The sequence below is a fragment of the Lichenostomus cassidix genome, unplaced genomic scaffold, assembly GCF_008360975.1.
Source record: "Lichenostomus cassidix isolate B80296 unplaced genomic scaffold, HeHo_3.0 HiC_scaffold_857, whole genome shotgun sequence".
NCBI lineage: Eukaryota > Metazoa > Chordata > Aves > Passeriformes > Meliphagidae > Lichenostomus > Lichenostomus cassidix.
In genome coordinates, this window is record NW_028148005.1 from 66504 (window position 1) to 86119 (window position 19616).

At 55.8% G+C, this 19616-nt stretch overlaps 3 protein-coding genes and 3 long non-coding RNA genes across 8 annotated transcripts; 4 read left to right on the forward strand and 2 right to left on the reverse strand.

Moving 5' to 3' along the window:
* Positions 1–1287: 1287 nt before the first annotated feature.
* On the forward strand, positions 1288–2758 carry LOC146420394 (killer cell lectin-like receptor subfamily B member 1C). The gene is made up of 5 exons (XM_085048326.1): positions 1288–1360; positions 1674–1796; positions 1944–2098; positions 2319–2434; positions 2518–2758. The coding sequence occupies exons 1-5, from the start codon at positions 1288–1290 to the stop codon at positions 2639–2641; spliced, it is 591 nt and encodes a 196-aa protein (XP_084904452.1). The 3' UTR covers positions 2642–2758.
* Positions 2759–4920: 2162 nt separating this feature from the next.
* LOC146420395 (killer cell lectin-like receptor subfamily B member 1B allele A) lies at positions 4921–19255 on the forward strand. Of its 3 annotated transcripts, none has more exons than XM_085048320.1 (6): positions 14744–15013; positions 16887–17368; positions 17742–17846; positions 18084–18268; positions 18361–18461; positions 18554–19255. In XM_085048320.1, exons 2-6 carry the CDS (start codon positions 16966–16968, stop codon positions 18666–18668), a joined length of 909 nt encoding a protein of 302 aa, XP_084904446.1. In that variant the 5' UTR covers positions 14744–15013; positions 16887–16965; the 3' UTR covers positions 18669–19255. The 3 variants fall into 3 exon arrangements, with proteins under 3 accessions (XP_084904443.1, XP_084904446.1, XP_084904445.1); XM_085048319.1 differs by having other exon boundaries at positions 14745–15013; positions 16786–17368; XM_085048317.1 differs by lacking the exons at positions 14744–15013; positions 16887–17368; positions 17742–17846 and adding exons at positions 4921–5510; positions 5823–5936.
* LOC146420396 (uncharacterized) lies at positions 5955–7274 on the forward strand. Its single transcript, XR_014849157.1, has 3 exons — positions 5955–6330; positions 6419–6519; positions 6647–7274. It is a non-coding gene; the product is annotated as an uncharacterized LOC146420396 (long non-coding RNA).
* LOC146420397 (killer cell lectin-like receptor subfamily B member 1B allele B) lies at positions 8058–11420 on the reverse strand. Its single transcript, XM_085048324.1, has 6 exons — positions 10700–11420; positions 9878–9973; positions 9179–9301; positions 8877–9031; positions 8513–8628; positions 8058–8432 (listed from the first exon to the last, which is right to left on the reverse strand). Exons 1-6 carry the CDS (start codon positions 10845–10847, stop codon positions 8309–8311), a joined length of 762 nt encoding a protein of 253 aa, XP_084904450.1. The 5' UTR covers positions 10848–11420; the 3' UTR covers positions 8058–8308.
* On the forward strand, positions 12005–13127 carry LOC146420398 (uncharacterized). Its single transcript, XR_014849158.1, has 2 exons — positions 12005–12100; positions 12650–13127. It is a non-coding gene; the product is annotated as an uncharacterized LOC146420398 (long non-coding RNA).
* On the reverse strand, positions 13167–16077 carry LOC146420399 (uncharacterized). Its single transcript, XR_014849156.1, has 2 exons — positions 15736–16077; positions 13167–15052 (listed from the first exon to the last, which is right to left on the reverse strand). It is a non-coding gene; the product is annotated as an uncharacterized LOC146420399 (long non-coding RNA).
* Positions 19256–19616: the final 361 nt, after the last annotated feature.

The following is a 19616-nucleotide window of genomic DNA, read 5'->3' on the forward strand; positions in this document are numbered from 1 at the left end:
CAATTTTCCTTCCCCTGGAGACAAAATCCCACCCCTCCCAGCCCCTGCCCGGGGTGTCAGGGCTGTGACGAGGGCAGGAAGCTCCAGGCCAGCGGTCAGAGATGCTTTGGCTTCCTGTCCCCTCCTCTGAGCCACCAGCGCAGTGTCCCCATGCTGTCCCCACCCACTGTCCCCACGCTGTGTCCCCAGTCTGTCCCCAAGCTCTGCAGGGACATGGAGGATGAAGAAGGCTACATGGTGTTGGACCAACAGAGCAAGCGGGGGACTGCAGGGAGATGCTCAGCCCTGCAGGGTGCAGGTAAAGGGGTTCAGCCCCTCTGGGGACCCCCAGGTGGGTGGGGGACAGGAACTGGGGGATGCTGGGGCTGCTTTTGGGGTGGGATGGCTTTGGTGCTCAGGGACTGCTTTACCTCCTCCTCTTCAGCTCAAAGCTGGGTTTGTAGGATGATTTTTAAGCCCTGACTGCCCCAGGTTCCTGTTTGAGCTTCATCTCTGCGTGGAGAGGCTGAGCTGGGCTAACTGAACTCCACACCAATTGCCATTTCAGGGTTTGGTTCTTCCTAGGGGTCATTGGTTGGAGCAAAAGCCCCAAATCTGCCCCAATTCTGCAGCCCTGCCATGCTGAAGGGCTGCTGATGCCTTTGGAAATCCTCATCCAGCTCTTGATGCTCCTTGTCCATCTTCCTGAGCTTCTGGGGGTTCCTGCTTTGTTTCCTTCTGCTGCTCCTTGTGCCTCATGCTTTGTCCTGCTGACTCCAGATTGGGTTTCCTTGTGGAGAAAAATCAGCAGAAGAATCAGAACCGTTTGGGTTGGGAAAGACCTCAAAGATCACAAGATATAACCATTAATTAAAAGATTTAATTCCTGCTGTGAGTAACTCTGCTGGGAAAAACCCATCGAGGTTTGAACCCTGGGGGCTGCCAGGCTCTGAGCTGCTTTTGGGGACAAAACAACCCAAATCTGTGGGGTGACACCATGCGACCTGCTGTCCCCTCTGTCCCCTGCAGCTCCAGGCTGTCCTCGGTGGCACCGCGTGGCGCTCGGGGCTGGCTGGACCGGGAATGTCCTGCTGGGAGTGGCCGTGGTGGCTCTGGGCTGCTCGTGTGAGTGTGGGGAGGGGACAGGGGGGACACGGGGGGACACGGGGACAGTCTGACAGCGGGGAGGTGACCCGGGGGGTTGTGTGGCCATGGGGAAAATGTCTCGGGTGGGTCGGACAGCCCCGGGCTGAACTCGGGCTCACCCAGAGCCACCATTCCAGCAGCCCCGTGCCCAGCTGCTGGGACATGGCTGTTGTCACCCCCAGCACCCCCAAACCCCCCCGGGCAGGCGGCAGGGAGACCCCGATGGCTGCTGGATGTCGGGGAGACCCCCAGAGGGGCAGGGCTGGGGGAAACCCCCCCAAACCCAGGGCTGCCAGCTGTGCCCGTGTGGGGCAGGGGGTGCTGAGCAGCTCCTCAGCCTGGCCTCAGAGCCTCGGCGCTGCACGAGGGGGACAGAGGCTCTGCGGCTCTCGGAGGTGGCACCAGAGCCGCGGTGACACCTCGAGGGGCCACATCCTGTCACCGGCACGAAGCCACCGTGGGTGGGGACAGCTCTGAGCAGGGGGAGCTCAGGGCTGCACAGTTTGGGGCTGGCAAGGAAAGCTCAGCTTTCTTTCCTTCCTCTGCAGTTCTGCTCCAGCAGCCGGAGAGAAGTGGCAAAATCGGGAATTGGAGTGTTGAGGACATCAATGCAACCCTGGAGAACTTCATCTCGGACCTGAGGAAATTCCTCTGCTTATCACAACCATATGGTAGCAGCCCCGAGGCATCTCTGCTCCAAAAGCTTTCCCAACATCTGTGGCACACCCAGATCGGAGCCCCGAGGGCAGCTCAGGGTGATTTCCTCACCTCACAGCGATTTCTTGGCGGCTTAACCCGTTTTTGATCCCATTTTCCAGGGCCTGAGGGATGCAGGATTTGCCCCCAGGGTTGGTTGCTGGGAGGAACCAAGTGCTACTGGATCTCCATTGGATATAATCCTTGGAACAAGAGCCAGGAGACGTGCAGAAATCACGGGGCGACGCTGCTGCTGCCGTGGGATCAGGATGAGCTGGTGAAGAAATGGTGGGATGGGAATGTGGGATGGGCTGGAGGGCTGGGAGCACCTAGAAAGGGTGAGGAGGATCCCAAAATCCCAGGATCAGCTCCCTCCCCGTGTCACCCCCGGGTGCCTCTGAGGGACATGGGTGAGGCTCAGTCCTGGGCTGAGCACAGAGCCCATTTTGGGGTGACAATCCATTGGCCATCAGGGTCACCGTTTGTCCTTCCACCAGGCAATCCTCAATGACACCCTGCAGAGATCTGGGCGTAACTTCTGGGTTGGGCTCTGGATGCCTGAGGCTGGGAAAGGCTGGATGTGGCTGAATGGCTCCAGCCTGGACAGAGACCGGTGAGCATCAGAGGCCAAAAAAAGCACCCCAATGTCCCCTCAGGGACCCCCGGGGTGACCCAGGCTCCCTCCTGCACCCACAGGTTCCAGGTGGATCCCAGAGAGCAACCTGGAGATTGTGGGACAATCAGGGGCAACAAAATCATCCCCCAGAACTGCGGCTTGCAATTGCAGTGGATCTGCCAGAGAAATGCTTCCTTACTCTGAGCTGGAGCTGGAGAGATGCTCGGGGGTGTGTGGGAGTTGGGCTGGAACAGGAAATTTACTGTTAATTTTTTACTGGAATAAAATTACATCATTTACTTCAACAGTAAATTCAGGATTTCTCGGCTGTTTCCATCAGTGTGGTCCAGACCTGCTGTGAGGTTTTTGGCTGTGAGGTTTTTCTCCACAGAAAAAGTCCGAGAGACCCTGGGAGGGAAATGGGAGGACATTGACCCTGCTGGGGTCAGTGAGGGGTTGGAAAGGTCTGAGTGCCCCAGGAGAGTCAAACGAGAACTGTGCTCTCCTGAAGTTAAAGAGCTGCAAATGCTGATCCTCCTCCCCATAACAGCTGACAGAACCCGCAGGCAGTGCTGGAGGCGAACTCTGATCGCTCCGATCTGCTCCGGCAGAGCCCAAAGCTCTGCTCTGCCCCAAATTCTGCCCCAAATTCCCCTCCAGCACTTCCCCCGCCGCTGCAATCCCCGCCCGGCGGCTGAGATGTCGGCATAAAACCTTCCCGAAAAGGGTTTTTAGTGAGGTCTGGAATCATCCCCTTTCTGGGATGATTCCAGACCTCACCGCGGGATCCTTTATTCCCCTTGTACAGCTCCAAGCTCCCGAGGCTTCCTCGAGGGTTTCTAGATTTGAACACCTCCCCAAATTTGTACAAACTACGGCAATGCCGTGCCCTGGGGCAGTAGCCGCTGCCGGGACACAGCTCCGGGAGCTGGCTAACGGCTGGACACAACCTCGGGAGCTGGCTAAAGGCTGGACACAGCTCCGGGAGCTGGCTAACGGCTGGACACAACCTCGGGAGCTGGCTAAAGGCTGGACACAGCTCCGGGAGCTGGCTAAAGGCTGGACACAGCTCCGGGAGCTGGCTAAAGGCTGGACACAGCTCCGGGAGTTGGCTAAAGTCCAGACAGTCCCAGAATCTTGGCTAACGGCTGGACACAGCCCCGGGAGCTGGGCTAAAGACTGGACACAGCTCCGGGAGCGGGGCTAAAGTCCACAGCAGCCTGGCTAGTGCCCGGCAGTGCCCAGGAGAGACTGAAGGGACTGGAGTTCATAAAACCCCCCCGCGCCCCTCGCTGCTATCGAGGAGGGAAATGGCTCGAAAGAGAGGTGGCTATGGGGGGTGAGGACACAGCTCGCCCCGGAAAGGAAGAGCCCGACAGGAGCCCGAGGCGGCTCGGTCCCACCCTGCCGCACCCTAATACGTGCTTAGGCAGGGGGATGACGCCGCGAACACACCTTATTCCTGCGGTCAGAGCGGCGGTGCGATGCGGAAGATAAGCTGATTTCAACGGGGACGTGATTTTGGTTTCTTCGCAGCGCCGCCGGAGTGGGTGAGGTTGCTGGTGAGTTCCGCCGGGGATCCCTGCGGGAGGAGGGGGTGGGAGGTGGCAGCGCTGAGGGGCTTCTGGGGGGTTTCTGTCCCTCGGGCTTCTCCAAGGGATTTAATTGCCAAACGGCCAGGGCAGGACTTGCCGGACAGAGGTCTGAGGCCCCTCAGGGCTGCGGGTTCTTCCCCCTCGGCAGGCTGAGCCCGATCTGCTGGTGCTTTGTGCTGGCATTCGGCAGCTCCCAGGCATTGTCCCTAACTGTCCCCAACTGTCCCTGCCTGTCCCAGCCTGTCCCTGGCTGTCCCAGCCCGGAGCACATCTGCAGTAGCTGCAGGGATGTGTCATTTTGTCTTTACCCATGGGGCTGAACGGGGCTGGGGCTGTCAGACAAGTAGCAAAAGAGAAAACCATTACATTAACGGTGTGGATCACAAATTAATAATGTGGATGAAACATAAATGGTGTGGATCAGCTCCTCCCTCATGTGCCTTCCTGCCGTTCCCCCGGCTGCAGCTTGGCTGCTGAGCCCCCCTTTAAGCAGCTTTGTCTGGCCTCTTCACCTCGGGAAAAAAGTGAATTTGCAGAGCCTCGCTTGCTCTGGAGGCTCAAGGTGTGCTCCCTACCGCATCCCGGGGCTCCCGGCAGCGGTGCAGAGGGCTGGTAGAGAACTCCCAGGAGCAAGACCGAGCGGAGGCTGAGTGTGCCGGGCGGAGGAGAGGAGCCTGGGGCCGGGGCGGGTCCGGAGCTCTCTGACACCGCTCTTGTCTCCACAGGTATTGCAGCAGCCTCCCCGGGGAGCAGGGACAGGGCAGGACTGAGCTGGCAGCGCCATCCTGAGCCAGAAGTGGCCGAAACTCTCGTCGTGTGCTCCGCAGTCAGCCAGGGCAGTGGTTGTAAAACTGCACGGGAAGAAGGATTCGGTGTGGGTGCGTCACCACTGCTGCTGCTGTCTCAGGAGCGAGATCTGTCGCCTAAGAGTGCAGTGAGTGAAGATATGGCCAGTGCATTAAGATCCAGGGGTGCACGGGCTGCTGGGGGTGTAAACACCCCTCGAGTGGAAGATGATGGTTATGGGATGCAGAGAGCTGGCACTTATAAGTCTCTAAGTAGTCAAGGGGCGGAGAGTGGATTTAACTCCAGTGATGAGGGTGAAGAGGATCTCCAGGATCCTGAGGATGGGTCAGGAGCTGAGGACACAGAGCTGCCTCAGGTGCCACATCCTGCTCAGCACAACTGGACAGATTTGATTTGTGAGTCTGAAATGAGGCCAAGGAAAGACAAAGCTGTTGTTGAGATTCCCATGGATGCCCTGGGTGCCAAGAATGGATCAGCCAAGAATGGATCAACCAAAGGCACAAAGCTGCATCAGCTGTCAGATCCTGCTGGGCACAGGCAGGGAGAAGATGCTTCTCTGTTGGGGCAGAGTGAATCCCAGCCCAGGAATGGCATTGGAGAGGACTCCCAGGATTCCCAGGATGGATCACCAACCAGGAATAAACAGAAAAGAATCCTTGGAGGACAGCTGGGTGAGTGCAGAGCCAGCGCTGTGGCCGGTAGGGAGGGGACAATGGACAGTGTCACCCCAAGAGCACAGGGCTGGCAGGGTGTGGCTGTGTCCAGCCTTGTGCTCTGCTGGGACTGACAGCCCTGGCCCTGGGCAGTTCTCCTGCTGCAGGCTGTCCCTGGCCATGTCCCTGTCCCTCATCTCTCCTGCTGCCAGCTCAGTGAGTGGCACACGGGCTGAGGGTCCCTCCTGTGCTCCCCTGGCGTTGGGTGGGGATGTGAGGGCTGGGCCTGCTCAGGACAGCTCCATGCTCACGGCCTGCGGATCTTTCCAGCTCCTGTTGAGTGGATCAGATCCCATCCCAAGGTCACCCTGGCTGTGCTGACTCTGCTGACTCTGCTCCTGCTCCTGGCTGTGGCTCTGGCGGTGTCCTTGGCTGCTGTGTCAGGTAAGGAGGAGCAGCAGCCTCAGCCCAACCCCTCGGGGCACTGCGGGCTCACTGCTCCCTCACGGCCGGGATCGTCCCTCAGCCCCGCTCTGACCAATCAGCGCGCGGGAGAACGAGGAGTGTCGGCTGAATCAGCCAATCGCTGGGGGTGGTGGGTTTGGGCGGGAAAATCAGCCAATGGGAGCTCGGGCTGCTCCGTGAGGGGAGAATCCTCCGACCTTCTGTTCGCTCTGCAGGGAGAAAGCACACTCTGCTGCTGCCCTGTCCCGATGGCTGGGATGTGCACAACAGGACCTGCTACTTCCTCTCGAAGGCTAAGGAGAGCTGGGATCAGGCTAAGGCTCGGTGCTCTGAGCTCAACACCTCCCTGGCTGTGTTCAATGACGAGGAAATGGTGAGTGAGGGGTTTGGGGTGGCTGAGGGGAGCCTGGGGAGCTCCTGGGCCAGGGGTGCAGCTCCCACTACTCCTCTCTCCTTGCCAGGAGTTCCTCTCCTGCATCAGCAAGAAGGATGATTCCTGGGTCGGGCTGCACAGACAGGACCAGCGGCTGCAGTGGGTGGATGGCAGCAACTTCAGCTCCTCGTGAGTCCTGGGGGCACAGGCAGGGCCTGGGGGGGACATGGCTGCTGGGACTGTCCCTTGTGTGCAGCTCTTGTCCTGCTGCTGGAGGGGACAATGGCACAATATCTTTCTCTGCTCCTCCTTGCAGGATTGAGGTCTCGGGCGACGATGATTGTGTGTTCCTGGGTAATGGTGGATTCCAGAGTGGAAGCTGCTCAAATCTGCGGCCCTATATCTGCAGCAGACGCCAAACTCGCCTGTGACTAGCGTGATAAATGAGTGGATAGTAAATGTTGGCTTTTGCATCTATGAATTTGGCATTTATAAGTGATTAGGTACTGTGTGAAGTAGCACTTGGATAAAATATAGTTAAGTGGAAACAAAGTTAGAGGTAATTATTAGCTATGTAATAGATGGAGTATGCTAGAAATGTGGTAAGAAATACATGGTAATAGATGTCTTCTAAACTGATAAGCCACAAAGCCAGAGATAAAGATGCCCTGAAGGTAGAAAAACAAACAGACCTCATGCATCCCAGGACATGTGTGATTTACAGTCACACCTTCCTGAGAAGAGTGCCAGCCATAAACTTGAATTAGGGGATAGAAGACTTCAGCCCTCAGCCCTGAGCCAAACCAGAACACCAACACGTCGCCGGCCTGGCAGAAAGGAGCAAAGGGCAAAGAAGGAAGGATGATTGGAGTATAGCACTGAAAGATGTGCTGTCAGAGGAATGTGACCTTGGTTTGGCTTTTCATTAAATTTTTTGTTGAAGACTTATGCTTCCCACCCTCCCCGGTGTCCCTTGTGTTCCCTTGCTGCTGGCTGCCCTGTCCCTTCCCCTCAGTCCCTCAATTCCCCAAAAAATCCCTGCAGTACTTGACTCCATCTTTCACCAGCCCCAGGGTGGGTCCAGCCGCGGGCAGGCAGCGACAGAAATACAAACTGGGGACAGAAATACAAACACGAGACACAGCGAGGGGAGGGATTGGTGCCAGTGGGTGAAATCTCTTTCCTCCCAGCTGGCAGGGAGAGGAGGAGGGAGAACATGGTTTAGAGTAAAGGGGAGAAGAGAGAAGAGAAGAGAAGAGAAGAGAAGAGAAGAGAAGAGAAGAGAAGAGAAGAGAAGAGAAGAGAAGAGAAGAGAAGAGAAGAGAGAAAAGAGAAGAGAAGAGAAAAGAAAAGGAGAAGAGGACAGGGCTGGAGCTGTTGGAGGCAGTGGGGATGGCCATGGGGCAGATGGGGATTTTGCTTTGCAGCTCTGTGGGGTGAAAGGGAGGGATGTAAAATCCATTAAGGAAAAGAGGGAATGAATAGCAGGTGGTGGAAATCGCCGACAATTTGGATTCACCTTATCTGTCTGAACTGCAAATTCTGACAATGCTGCCATGTGTGTTGCTCTGTCACTCCTCAGGCCACAGCCTGTCTGCTGAGACCCCCATAACCAGCTTCACTTTTTGGGGCCATCTGTGGCAATTTCACAGATTTTTTTTTTTTCTTTTAACACGGTTTATTTGGAACAGCCCCACACCATGATTGATGCCTCAGGTGGATTCAAGTGACAGGACACTGAAGGACTGCAGTTTATAAAAGGCACTGAGCTCTGCAGAGGAAACTCAATTTTGGGGTGTTGTATGCTTCCTGTTTGTGATGTGGTTTAAATACAGCAGAGAACAGAGCCAGGAAACAACACCATCCATTCATGCAGGTGGCTGTTGTGCAATGACAGCGGCAGCAGCTCCTGAACCCCTCACCTGACTCCCCCATTCCTGCCTCCCACATCCCACCCGAGCCTCTCTCCTGCCCCAGGTCACAGTTTGGTGGCTTCTCTCTGGCAGATCCACCTCGATTCCAAGCTGCAGTTGTCGGGGATGATGGTGCTGCCCCTGAGCATCCCACATTCTCCAGGTCGCTGCTCCAGGTCCACCTGGAACCTGTGGGTGCAGGAGAGTGTCCAGATCACCTCGGGGGTCCCTCGGCCACTCCCAGCCCCCAGTGCCTCCCCAGTGCTCACTGGTTTCTGTCCAGGCTGGAACCATTCAGCCACACCCAGCCTTTCCCAGCTTCAGGCAACCAGAGCCCAATCCAGAAGTTGCGCCCGGATTGCTGCAGGGATTCACCGAGGACTTCCTGGCTCGGGGGAAGGAGAAGTCATGAAGCTGCTGGGTTGTGAATGGATACCCCAAAACGGGCTCTGGCCTCATCCCAAGACTGAGCCCCACCCTTGTCCCCTACACTCTATCAGAGGCACCTGGGGGAATTTGGATATGGTGTGAGCGCTGATCCCAGGATTTTGGGAAACTCCTCACCCTTCCCGGGGTGCCACCAGCCCTCATTTCCGGGTCGATCCCACCTCCCTGACCCCACCATTCCTTCACCAGCTCATCCTGATCCTGCAGGACCAGCAGCGTTGATCCCTGATCCCTGCACTGCTCCCGGCTCTTGTTCCAACGGCTGTATTTAGTGGAGATCCAGTAGCACTTGGTGCTTCCCAGCGTCCAACCCTGGGGGCAAATCCTGCATCCCTGAGCCGCTGGAAAACAGGATCAAAACCAGGTTAAGCCGCCGAGAAATCGCTGCGAGGTGAGGAAATCACCCTGAGCTGCCCTCGGGGCTCCGATCTGGGTGTGCCACAGATGTTGGGAAAGCTTTTGGAGCAGAGATGCCTCGGGGCTGTTACCTTCTGGCTGTGACAGGCAGAGAGCTTTCCTCAGCTCCGAGATGAAGTTCTCCAGGGTTCCGTTGATGTCCTCAACATTCCAATTCCCGATTTTGCCACTTCTCTGCGGCTGCTGGAGCAGAACTGCAGGGAAAGGAAAGAAAGCTGAGCAGTGACAGCACCTTGCCAGCCCCAAACTGTGCAGCCCTGAGCTCCCCCTGCTCAGAGCTGTCCCCACCCACGGTGGCTTCGTGCCGGTGACAGGATGTGGCCCCTCGAGGTGTCACCGCGGCTCTGGTGCCACCTCCGAGAGCCGCAGAGCCTCTGTCCCCCTCGTGCAGCGCCGAGGCTCTGAGGCCAGGCTGAGGAGCTGCTCAGCACCCCCTGCCCCACACGGGCACAGCTGGCAGCCCTGGGTTTGGGGGGGTTTCCCCCAGCCCTGCCCCTCTGGGGGTCTCCCCGACATCCAGCAGCCATCGGGGTCTCCCTGCCGCCTGCCCGGGGGGGTTTGGGGGTGCTGGGGGTGACAACAGCCATGTCCCAGCAGCCGGGCACGGGGCTGCTGGAATGGTGGCTCTGGGTGAGCCCGAGTTCAGCCCGGGGCTGTCCGACCCACCCGAGACATTTTCCCCATGGCCACACAACCCCCCGGGTCACCTCCCCGCTGTCAGGCTGTCCCCGTGTCCCCCCGTGTCCCCCCTGTCCCCTCCCCACACTCACACGAGCAGCCCAGAGCCACCACGGCCACTCCCAGCAGGACATTCCCGGTCCAGCCAGCCCCGAGCGCCACGCGGTGCCACCGAGGACAGCCTGGAGCTGCAGGGGACAGAGGGGACAGCAGGTCGCATGGTGTCACTCTACAGATTTGAGTTGTTTTGTCCCCAAAAGCAGCTCAGAGCCTGGCAGCCCCCAGGGTTCAAACCTTGATAGTTTTCCCAGCAGAGTTACTCACAGGAGGAATTAAATCTTTTAATTAATGGTTGGATTTTGTGATCTTCAAGGTCTTTCCCAACCCAAACGGTTCTGATTCTTCTGCTGATTTTTCTCCACAAGGAAACCCAAACTGGAGTCATCAGGAAAAAGCATGAGGCACAAGCAGCAGCAGAAGGAAACAAAGCAGGAACCGCCAGAAGCTCAGGGAAGATGGACAAGGAGCATCAAGAGCTGGATGAGGATTTCCAAAGGCATCAGCTGCCCTTCAGCATGGCAGGGCTGCAGAATTGGGGCAGATTTGGGGCTTTTGCTCCAAGCAAAGACACCTAGGAAGAACCAAACCCTGAAATGGCAATTGGTGTGGAGTTCAGTTAGCCCATCTCAGCCTCTCCACACAGAGATGAAGCTCAAACAGGAGCCTGGGGCAGTCAGGGCTTAAAAATCATCCTACAAACCCAGCTTTGAGCCGAAGAACAGGAGGAGGAGGAGGAGGATGAGGTACAGTGATCCCTGAGCACCAAAGCCATCCCACCCCAACAGCAACACCAGCATCCCCCAATTCCTGTCCCCCACCCACCTGGGGTCCCCAGAGGGGCTGAACCCCTTTACCTGCACCCTGCAGGGCTGAGGATCTCCCTGCAGTCCCTCGCTTGCTCTGTTGGTCCAACACCATGTAGCCTTCTTCATCCTCCATGTCCCTGCAGAGCTTGGGGACAGCTTGGGGACACTGTGTGTGGACAGTGGGTGGGGACAGCATGGGGACACTGCGCTGGTGGCTCAGAGGAGGGGACAGGAAGCCAAAGCATCTCTGACCACTGGCCTGGAGCTTCCTGCCCTCGTCACAGCCCTGACAGCCCCGGGAGGAGCTGGGAGGGGTGGGATTTTGTCTCCAGGGGAAGGAAAATTGGGATTTGGGGGAAAGGAATATCGGGATTTGGGGTTTGTCTCCATGGGGGACAGGAAAATTGGGATTTGGGGTTTGTCCTCATGAGGGAAAGGAAAATCAGGATTTGGGGTTTGTCCCCATGGGGGAAAGGACAGGAAGTTGTGGCAGGAGGTGCTGCTGGAGAAAAAGCCACCCTGGCTGCCCTAAAATGGTGAAAATAGAAGAGCAGCAGGTTGGCCCTGATCTCTGAGAGGTGAGAATTGATAAAATGTCATTGAGGGAGAAATGAAAGGTGGGGAATGTATCAATGAAATGCCAGAGGTGTCTGAAAATAGACACAACATGTTTTGTGGAGCTGCCAGTCTGGCTTTGCCAGCTTTAAGTGAGGTGCAGCTGACTCAGCGCCCTGGGGCTGACTAATTCACTTTTACCCCCTAATTAGGAAAAATTTATTTGGAATAATTTATTGGTAGTAAATGGACTGGTGTTTCACTATCTCTGATGCACTTTGCTCCTCTGCCAGCCCCAATCCAGCACAGGCTCAGCAGGGCTGCCCCGTCCGGTGTGAACTCTGTGCATCGCTTGGATTTCTCCGCAAAAGGGAAAATCCAACCTTTTGCCCAGTTTGGGAAGGACTGGGAGCACTGGGAGCACTGGGAAGAGGCCTCGGCTCGGCTGAAGCCCCCAGGGCAGGGCGAGCAGGGCAAGGGACAGGGCTGCCGGCTCCCAGGGGACACAAGGGACAGCGGGGTGGCTTCATAAGCATTTATTGCGAAAGAAATAAAATAACGAGGGAGATAAAAGCTGCAAAATCCGCACCGCAATTGGGGTCGCGTCAGGAGCGGAGACATCGCAGCCCTGTGGGGATGAGGCGGGATCGCCCCTCAGAGCCGCTCTGGCCAATCAGCGCATGAGAATGAGGAGTGGCGGGAGAATGGGCCAATCAGAATGAGTGGTGGGCTTTCGGCGGGAAAGTCAGCCAATGGGGTGAGAGGCGGGCTTTGCATGGGGTATAAAAGGGTCCGTGAGGGGAGCAAAGCTTCCAGACCTTTCCTCAAAATGTTGGGAGAGGAATGAAGGTCTGGAATGTTCTGGGGCGGTCAGGAGGCCAAAGAGCCGCTGTGGTGAGTCTGGGATGGAGCAAAGACTCCCTGCAGGAGCCCAGGGGATGCCTGAGAGCGACCAAAGCCGCTCTGCCAGTGCCCTCTTCACCCCTAGGCAGGAAACAGTATTGAATATGTATTAGACTGATGTAATAAAAGGGTTTTAAAGCTTATCCTCATCAATGTCAGGCGTGCTTCTGGCTAATTGTCAAGCACGCAGTGCTGTTACTTTGCTTTATTGTCTTTGTTCCCTATTGTGCTTTATTAAACCTGTTAAATGTTAACAGGACAGTGAAACCTTTCACACAAGGAAAGGCTCGAGGGTCAGGATAAAGGCAGGGAGAGATCACTCATGGTCATAACAGAGCCGATTTGAGGAAATTCATTGGATTTATTATCAAACAAATCATAGTAGGGGAATGACTAATAAAATAAATCCTACAAAAACACCTCCACCTCACTCTTCCCTCCTTCCCAGGCTTCCTTTTCTCCCCATTCCCTCCCTCCTCCCCACACGGAGACACAGAGGATTGGGATCGCTATCACCTCATGGCATTGCCACCTCCTCAGGGACAGAAATCCTTGTCCTGCTCCATCCTGGATTCTTTCTGGGGCTGCTCAGGAGTTCTGCTCCATCCTGGATTTCTGCCAGGGCTGCTGGAGTTCTGCTCCATCCTGGATTCCTGCCGGGGCTGCTCAGGAGTTCTGCTCCATCCTGGATTCTTTCTGTGGCTTCTCAGGAGTTCTGCTCCATCCTGGATTCCTGCCTGCGCTCCTCAGGAGTTCTGCTCCATCCTGGACTCATCCCCAGCTCCCAGCACTGAAAACAGGTTGTGAAAGATGATTCATTGAGGTCACATAATAAATGAGGCTCAGGGGATCTGTACAGCCTAGATTTCACGTTAAGCGGCAGAATGACAAAGTTTGTTTGTTAGAGTCACCCTGGAAAACGAGGAACAAAACCAGATGGAACCCAGGATCTTGAAAGATAAAGTAATGGAGAATTCTTTGTGTGTGCGTGTGAAAAAACCTTGAGGGCAAAAAGAAATACATTCTAAAACTTGGCAGCACTCAAACCTAACAGCACTTTAACTTACTTGATACTTTTAATTAATGCCTTAACCAATCCCTTAACAATTTAACAGAGCAATAACACTTACCAACATTTATCCTTATACCTTAATTTAACAATTCAACTGAGGAATTACATTTAACATTTAACCTGACTTAGGACTTTGTAGTCCAACTTTGCAACTTAACAGTGGAACAACACTTAGCAGCATTTAACTTGGTTTATAACTCTAACTTCACCTCACTTAAAGATCTGATTTACTCAGCTATCCAAGGCAGTCAAACAGCTCTGAGAGGAGAATTTCTGCCACATTTTCCAGACCACAGGCACATGTGTCGTCACAGAGTGAGTCAGTTCTTGTCAGGAAATCCTCTCGAGTACCTGAAAAACTCACTCCTGATGGTTTTCCATCTCCCCAGAGAGGGAATGGTTGATGTTGCAGAACAGAAAGATCTTGCAAAGTGAGTGTCTTGTTGCTCTTGTGAAATCCTTGCTCACTTCTGTTACTTTGGCTAACTAGAAAAGCATTCTGGGAACGACTCAGCCAAGCTGGAGGTGAAAAACAAGTCACATAATTGTAAAACAATTATTAGTACAAATAAGTACCACACCTTCCCAAACTGCCTACCACATATTTCCCCCTTGAATTTGTCATTTTGTCCCAAAGTCCAGAAACCCAGGCTTGTGCAGTTTGGGAGTTTCAGGATTTTTCTGTTTCTGGGCCCTGAGCAGATGTCATGTGGCAATTCCTGCCATTTAGCCAGAGTCATGATTTACAGAAAAAGAGGCAAAACTTCATAACCTATATAATTTTAACAGAGTTTCTCAATCCACTTATCTATATAACTTATCCCCACATTCTGCTATAACTAGCTAAAAAGTCATTTTCATATTCTTGCACTTGCGTGGTTCTGGTTTTTGTGGGGCTCTGGTGTTTTTTCAGGAGGTCTTCTTCACTGACCTTGTCACCTTCCTGTTTTATGCATGTGTTCTGAGTCTCTGTCCAAAGGCCAAAACAACAAATTTGGGGGTTTTTGCCAGTGTGGAAATTCCAGAGTATCACAGTCTTTGTTTGGAAAACACAATGAATGTTACATCTATAGATACATTGTTTGGTGAGCAATTTCATACAAGTTATTTCTTACCTTCTGATTCCCTTGCATCAGTCAAACCACGACGTTTTCAAACCTGCAGCTTGAAGCTGATCCAGTTAACAGCCATCCCCTCTCCCATGGAATTGTAAAGACATCAGCACACATCTCCCCTGTCAGAACAATGCTTCACCTGGCCACAGTTTGGGTCTCAGCTTGCTTAGAAAGCGTGAGCGCAGGGATGCTGTGGCATTTCGCAGGGAAAAAGTGTGTATTAAACCTTATAATTTATGCTTGGATTTTATATCTTCGAGCTCTATTCCAACCTAAACGCTTTTGATTCTTCTGCTGGTTTTTCTCCGCACGGAAACCCAAACCTTTTTCCTTTCATAAAGAAAAGAGGAGCTCGTTGGACCCGTGCCGGAGATGCCACGATGTTTACCATCAGCTCAGCTGAGCTAACAGTGGCGAGAAATTTCGTTGAACATTCAGTTATTCAGCGAGCTTTTCAGCCAGCGGCGTGGCGTAAAGACACTGCCTTCTCCCATTGGCTGCTTCGCTTGTCACTCTTCGTGATCGCGGCGCTGATTGGTCAGGGCGGGGCTCAGGGGCGGTCCCGCCCCGCCCCATTCAAGCAATCGCAGTTCCAGCATTGCCTCCGGATCCTCGGGAGCTGCAGCAGTGACCGGAGCGGAGCGGAGCGGCTGCAGGGAGCGGAGCGCAGAGCCCGGGGAGGCGGCGGCGGAGCTCGGAGAGGCTGTCCCAGCGCAGGTGGGAGCCGCGCTGCCTTGTGCCGGGGCTCGGGGCTCGCTGCGGGCGGATGGAGGGGATGCAGGGGGCGGCAGGGGGGCTGTGGCGGCTTCCTTCTCCCCTCTCCCTCCCTCCCTCCCTCGCTGGCTGTGGCGCCGTGTTGCCGCTGGCCTGAGGCCGCTGAGGGAGCGGCTGCCCGCGGTCTCCTTGCCGCTGCTGCCTCGGCAGGAGGCGGTGCCGGAGCAGCATGGTCTCGTCCCGCTTGTTATGAGTAGCACAAAGATGTCTCTCCTGTCCCCGGGACAGTTTCTGGCCATGCGGGACCGGACTGGGAGCCCCTGGTGCAGTGGGACCTGGCCGTGTCCGGGCAAAGTTAAACGCGCATTATATCTGGGTGTTGTTATACATGACTTGTGAGTCATTCAGTGCAGGGCGGAGAACTCCCGAAAATCGCCCTGTTTCCCAGGCGCAGCCAAGCTCCGCCTTCCCTGCCAGTCCCTCCTGTTCCACACATGAACCCACAGGGCGCTGCCAGCACCCGCTGTCCCTGAGCTCCAACCCTCAGCGCAGGGCATGCAGGGGACAATGCTGAGCCCCTCAGGGCTGCTGGTGGCACCCACCCTCGGTTCTACCGGGGCTCGGGGCTACCTGCGGGCGATCCGTGCGGGAGACGACCGCGGCGAGGGGGGCTCTGGCGGATTCGTTCCGCCGTGTCCCCCCCGGTTCCCCGTGTTTCTCCTGACCTGAGGCCGCTGAGGGAGCGGCTGCCCGCGGTCTCCTTCCCGTTGATCCCTCGGCAGGAGGCGGTGCCGGAGCAGCGCTGGCTCGTCCCGGTTGCTATCGGTAGCACAGAGGTGTCTCTCCTCTCCCCGGGACTGTTCCCGGCCATGGGAGCTTGGAGCCACATCGGCTACCGGGAGATATCGGGGCTGCAGTCGGACGGGAGGAACTCTAACGTCCTGCACAACCCAAGCTGAAAGTGGAGGAGGTTGCGTCAGTGCAGCGGAATTAGCCTCGTCCCGCCCGATTGCCCGGGGCGGGGAGGAACATGCAAATACCGATTTCCCTGTCAGTCTCGTCCTCCCGTTCAGTCAGGGACACAAAGGGCGCTGCCAGCGCTCGATGTCCCCGGGCTGCAGCCCGCCAGGGCAGGGAATGCAGGGGACGATGCTGAGCCTCCTCAGGGCTGTTTATTGTCACCTCAGTGCCTGTTCTGCAGGAGATGAACCTGCAGGAAGAGGAGATGATGTGGAATCTAATGTGTGGCTTCCTGGGCTGGGGGTTTCTTTTTCCTTCTGGAACCATCCCAGAACTCATGCTGTGCCTCTCACATTAAATATTTATACCCTAACCGTCTTTGTGTATTTAACCATTTCTCTATTGCCTTGACACATGTGCTGCCATAGGAAAGGACCTCGTTTAGAGCATGGTGCCAATAATGCCAAGGTTGGGATTTCACCCCACAGGAGCCATTCTGTCAAGAATTAGACTCGATGATCCTTGTGGGTCTTTTCCATCTCAGAGGATTCTGTGATGCTGTGAAATGGCCTTGTGTGACCCCAGTGATGTTACAGTGCCAGTGCTGCTGCTGTGGTTCTCTCCTTGTTGCTTCATTACTTTTTTTTTGTGTCTAAACCAAGACATGAATCCATTCCATCTCTACCTGGGCCCAAAAATCGTTGCTAACTCTTTCCTAGGCAGTGCCAGAATGGGAATCCAGGGGCAGGTGTGGCTGAAGCCACTCTCTTTTGAATCAGAGCCCAGAAACTGAGAATTTATCTCTATCCTGGCAGGGTTTGCTGAGGGTGGAGTCTCTGCCTCGGAGAGGATTTCTTGGGACTCGGTGACAGTGACAGTGCCAGGAGCATTGCTTCTCTGTCCCCCTGATCCGCAGGGACAGGGCAGGACTGAGCTGGATCATCCTCCTGAGCCTGGGGAAAGCGCAGGGCCAGAACCAGCCCAGATCTCTCATCATGAGTCTTTCAACCTCCCCTCACAAAGGCTGTAAAACTGTGTCCCATGCTGAACTGAAAAAGGCTTTCTCAGCACTGCTGATGTCTCAGGAACCAGATGCTCTCCATGCCAGGCAGAGAGATCCCAGCTGCGAGCTGGAGGAGAGCGAATTCTGCTCCACTCATGGGGTTGTGAAGGAGATCCTGTGTCTCCACAATGAATCAGTAGCTGTGGTTTCAGACTTGCCTCAGGCAGAAAAAGCCACTTGTGCTAAGCAGGAAGGTGCCAATGGTGAGTATGCAGCGAGTCAGGATGTGCAGGAAGGATCCTGCGACAGTGATAGGAGTGTGAAGGAGCCCCTGAATCTCCAGGATGGATCAGCAACCAGGAATAAACAGAAAAGAACCCTCGGAGGATATCTGGGTGAGTGCAGAGCCAGCGCTGTGGCCTCTAGGGAGGGGACAATGGGCAGTGTCAGCCCAGGAGCACAGGGCTGGCAGGGTGTTGCTGTTTCCAGGGCTATGAAAGAAGTATTGTGCTCTGCTGGCCCTAGCATTGACACCCTCGGCTACCCCCAGCCCTGCGCAGTTGTCCTGCTGCAGGCTGTCCCTGGGATTGTCTGTCACCTGGCTGTCCCCACACCTGTTCCTTGTCCCTATTCCTGGTCCTACTGCCAGCTCAGTGAGTGGCACTCGGGCTGAGGGTCCCTCCTGTGCTCCCCAGGCGTTGGGTGGGGGGTGTGAGGGCTGGGCCTGCTCAGGACAGCTCCATGCTCACGGCGAGCTGCTCTTTCCAGCTCCTGTTGAGTGGATCAGATCCCATCCCAAGGTCACCCTGGCTGTGCTGACTCTGCTCCTGCTCCTGATCCTGGCTTTACTGGTGTCCTTGGCTGCTGTGTCAGGTAATGAGGAGCAGCAGCCTCAGCCCAACCCCTCGGGGCACTGCGGGCTCACTGCTCCCTCACGGCCGGGATCGTCCCTCAGCCCCTCCCTGGCCAATCAGCGCGCGGGAGGATGAAGAGTGACGGCTGAGTTAGCCAATCGCTGGGGAGCCGCAGGTTTGAGCGGGAAAATCAGCCAATAGGAGCTCGGGCTGCTGCGTGAGGGGAGAATCCTCAGACCTTCTGTTCGCTCTGCAGGGAGAAGTCAAACAGACGCTCCGGTTACTCCTAACTCTCCTCTGCTGCTGGCCTGTCCCCATGGCTGGGTTGGGTACCGAGGGATCTGCTACTTCCTCTCGAGGGATCATCTCCCCTGGGATGAGGCTAAGGCTCGGTGCTTTGAGCTCGGGGCCTCCCTGGCTGTGCTCGAGGACTGGGAAATGGTGAGTGAGGGGTTTGGGGTGGCTGAGAGGAGCCTGGGGAGCTCCTGGGCCAGGGGTGCAGCTACCACCGTTTACTTCTCTCTCCTTGCCAGGAATTCTTCTTCTGCTTCAGCAAGAAAAACGATTACTGGCTCGGGCTGCACAGACAGGACGAGCGGCTGCAGTGGGTGGATGGCAGCAACTTCAGCTCCTCGTGAGTCCTGGGGGCACAGGCAGGGCCTGGGGGGCACAGGGGCACAACATTTCCCCCCACGGTGCCAGCAATATCTCTGCTTTTCCTTGCAGGGTTCCTGTGCTGGGCAATGCAGGGTGTGTGCACCTGGCTGAGAATTATCTCGGGAGTGCAATCTGCTCAAATGACATGCAGTATATCTGCAGCAGGCCCCAAACTCACCTCTAATGGGGAATGGAGGAAGGATATTTTCTATGCTGGGCAGTCTCAGCTTCATCTCATCCCCCCAGCATGGGGATTTCCTTCCTCAGCTGCAGTGTCTGCCTTGCACTGATCCTCAGGGTCACCTCAGTGCCTTTGCTGCAGGAGATGAACCTGCAGGAAGAGGAAATGATGTGGAATCTGATGTGTAGCTGCCTGGGCTGGGCCTGGGTGTTTCTTGCCTGATTCTGGTTCATCCCACAATCTTGTTTCTCTTGCACTAAACATTTATACACTAAGCTTTTATATATAAATATTTTGATATAACACTGTTGGTGCAGAGGAAAAAAATGGTGCTCCATATGAATGTTACCTTCCTTGGCCTAAGGTGCTAATAAAGCCAAGGATTGGATTTCACCCCACAGGGGACCATTCCCTTAAGGACTGGTCTCAATCCATGTGCGTTCCTTCCAACTCAGAGAATTCCTTGAACTTAGGTGACTTATGAACTCATGAACTTAGCCTTAGGTGGCCCCCGTGAGGATTTACCGCGCCAACGCTGCTGTTCTTACTGCATTATTTTGTTACTTTTGTATTAAATGCTCCTGAAGGCCTCCCGGTGTCGCTCGTGTCCCTTTTTACCGGCAGCCGCGTCCCTTGGCCTGCTCCCCCTGGGCCGTTGCAGGGCGGCTGGCAGAGGCTGGGAGCTGCCGTGGGGGCCGTGGGGCTGCCCCGGGGGCTGCGTGCCGAGGCGGGGCCGGGAGGTGCGGAGAACTTGGTCGCTGTTTGCAGAGCAATGGCGCCTTGGGCCCGGGCCCGTTGCAGGGCTGTTCCTCATGTGCGGCTTTGGCCTCGGCCAGCCCGGGGGGCACTGAGAGCGCGGGGCTTGGGCTGTGCGCTGTGCAGAGCCCGCGCCTCGCTGCCCTTGGCTGGCTGTGCTGTCACTCGGGATTGTCCCAGCGCCATTGCTGCTCG